The sequence below is a fragment of the Cyprinodon variegatus genome, unplaced genomic scaffold (assembly GCF_000732505.1).
Source record: "Cyprinodon variegatus isolate N-32 unplaced genomic scaffold, C_variegatus-1.0 Scaffold534, whole genome shotgun sequence".
NCBI classification, from domain to species: Eukaryota; Metazoa; Chordata; class Actinopteri; order Cyprinodontiformes; family Cyprinodontidae; genus Cyprinodon; species Cyprinodon variegatus.
In genome coordinates, this window is record NW_015150987.1 from 236,709 (window position 1) to 238,523 (window position 1,815).

The window sequence follows — 1,815 nt, forward strand, 5'->3', positions numbered from 1 at the left end:
TAAGGTGAAAACAAAGGAAGCTGGACTTAAGCTTGGAAAACAGGAAAAGTTTATTATTAAGACAATAAAAGTCCTGATGAGTCAGGAATCTGAAGGCGCTCCGCTACGGAGCAGTCACGTGATTCTTCAGCACACACAAACAGGAAGTAAACAAACAGGAAGTCCCAAAAAATAGTCTCTGACGTCGGCAGATTTGTATACTACCAGTGACGTCATCACCAGGTCCGGAGGGGGGTGGGGGGGGGGATTCACAAACCCCGCCCTCAGTAAATAACCGGATGTGATTGTTCAAGTCTTCTCCGTGCACGTGTCTGCTGCGCGTGCACGGTGACCCCCCCCAGCCCCCACCCATGTTCCCCCCGTCCAGCACGTACCCTCCATCATCAGCACAGGCACGTGTTCCATGATCCAAACAGAACCAAAGGTCCCAGTAGGTCCGGTCTGATGGTCAGGGTTCGGTTCGGTCCGTCAGGCGCAGGGCAGGCTGTCCGGACCCCGCGGCAGGTCTCTGCAGTCCGGGGAGAACTGCAGCCTCCGAACCGCTTCCTTGATCAGATTTCCGGACAGAATGAGTTCCTGGAGCAGCCGGTGCGGGTCTTCCTCCTGGACCCGAACCGGGATCCGTTTCCTGTTCCACGGACCGATCTGATCCCAGTCCTGCCCCGCGTGGCTCGGTAGCTGGTAGGGGCTGCGGGTCCGGTGGTTCCCCCGCTGGGTCCGGATCTTTAGGCAGCAGCTGTGGGGATTCTGCTTCAGGTACGGGACCACCGGCGCCCCGCAGGGCCCGGGGCCGCTCCTCTGGTGGCCCCCCGGCGCTCCGTGGAGCTGGAGCGTCTCTCCGATCTTCGTGACCAGCGCGTCCACCTCCGCGGGGTCCACGGTCACGGACTGCTGCAGCACGAGGTAGTTCTCCTTCAAACACGGCATCTCTCTTTGGCTCGAGTCGAACCGGACGGAACCGGGCAGCTCTGCTCCGCTCACCGCACACAAACAAGCCGTTTGATTTGTAAACAATGGATGACGCGTCCGGACCGTACCATCTACTGCAGGGGGGGGAGGGGAACCCTGCAGGGCGCTGTAGGCGAAGCGGTGGGCTTTTTCTGGAGGGGGGAGGGGGTGTGTGGTCCGGAGGGCGGTCTACGCTTCATCTACATTAATCCACCAGAACCAAACCCCCACCCAGAACCGAGCCTTCACCCCTCCGCTCAACCTCAGATGGTTCAGTCCATCTAAACCAACATTACATAACTGCAGTCTGCTGCTGCTAGAATCATCTAAAACAACCGAACCTCATCAGAACATTTAAACATGAACCATCAGAACCAGTCTGACCCAAACCCCTGAATCCCTTCATCGGTTCTGACCCAAATTCACGAGCTTTTTTAACTTTAGGATCAAACAGCTTTTATTAAAGGAGATCAAAGAGGTTCTGCCAGCAGCACACTTGGTCTGATGGTTTGGGTCCAGAACCAGGTTCTGGACCGGGTCTCTTCAGGCCGGGTGGACGTGTGGAGCCTGTGTGTGTGTGTGTGTGTGAGTGAGAACATGTTGTTCAGGGTTTCTCAGAACCAGCCTGTCTGGCTGAACCCGTTGATCCCTCAGCCCTCCTCACCATATAAGGAGCTACTATCGGCACCACGTGGGTCTCCCGCAGCCAATCAGAAGCCTCCACTCTTGTTTTCCTCTCAGCGTGTGTTAGTGGATTCCCGTAGCAGCAAAGTGAAACAAACTGGCATGTCCCCTTCCTGAAACACCAGAACCAGGACTTAACTGGTTTTACACCTCCACAGTTTTCATCATCATCATCATCATCAT

The 1,815-nt window shown here is 55.9% G+C and overlaps 1 protein-coding gene across 1 annotated transcript; it reads right to left on the reverse strand.

Annotated features, from left to right (window-relative positions):
* Positions 1–29: 29 nt before the first annotated feature.
* On the reverse strand, positions 30–1,021 carry LOC107095268 (GSK-3-binding protein-like). The gene has a single exon (XM_015391288.1). It carries the CDS (start codon positions 925–927, stop codon positions 469–471), a length of 459 nt encoding a protein of 152 aa, XP_015246774.1. The 5' UTR covers positions 928–1,021; the 3' UTR covers positions 30–468.
* Positions 1,022–1,815: the final 794 nt, after the last annotated feature.

Excerpts from the sequence above, each read along its gene's own strand:
- LOC107095268 (XM_015391288.1), bottom strand. The coding sequence starts at position 927 with ATGCCGTGTTTGAAGGAGAACTACCTCGTGCTGCAGCAGTCCGTGACC.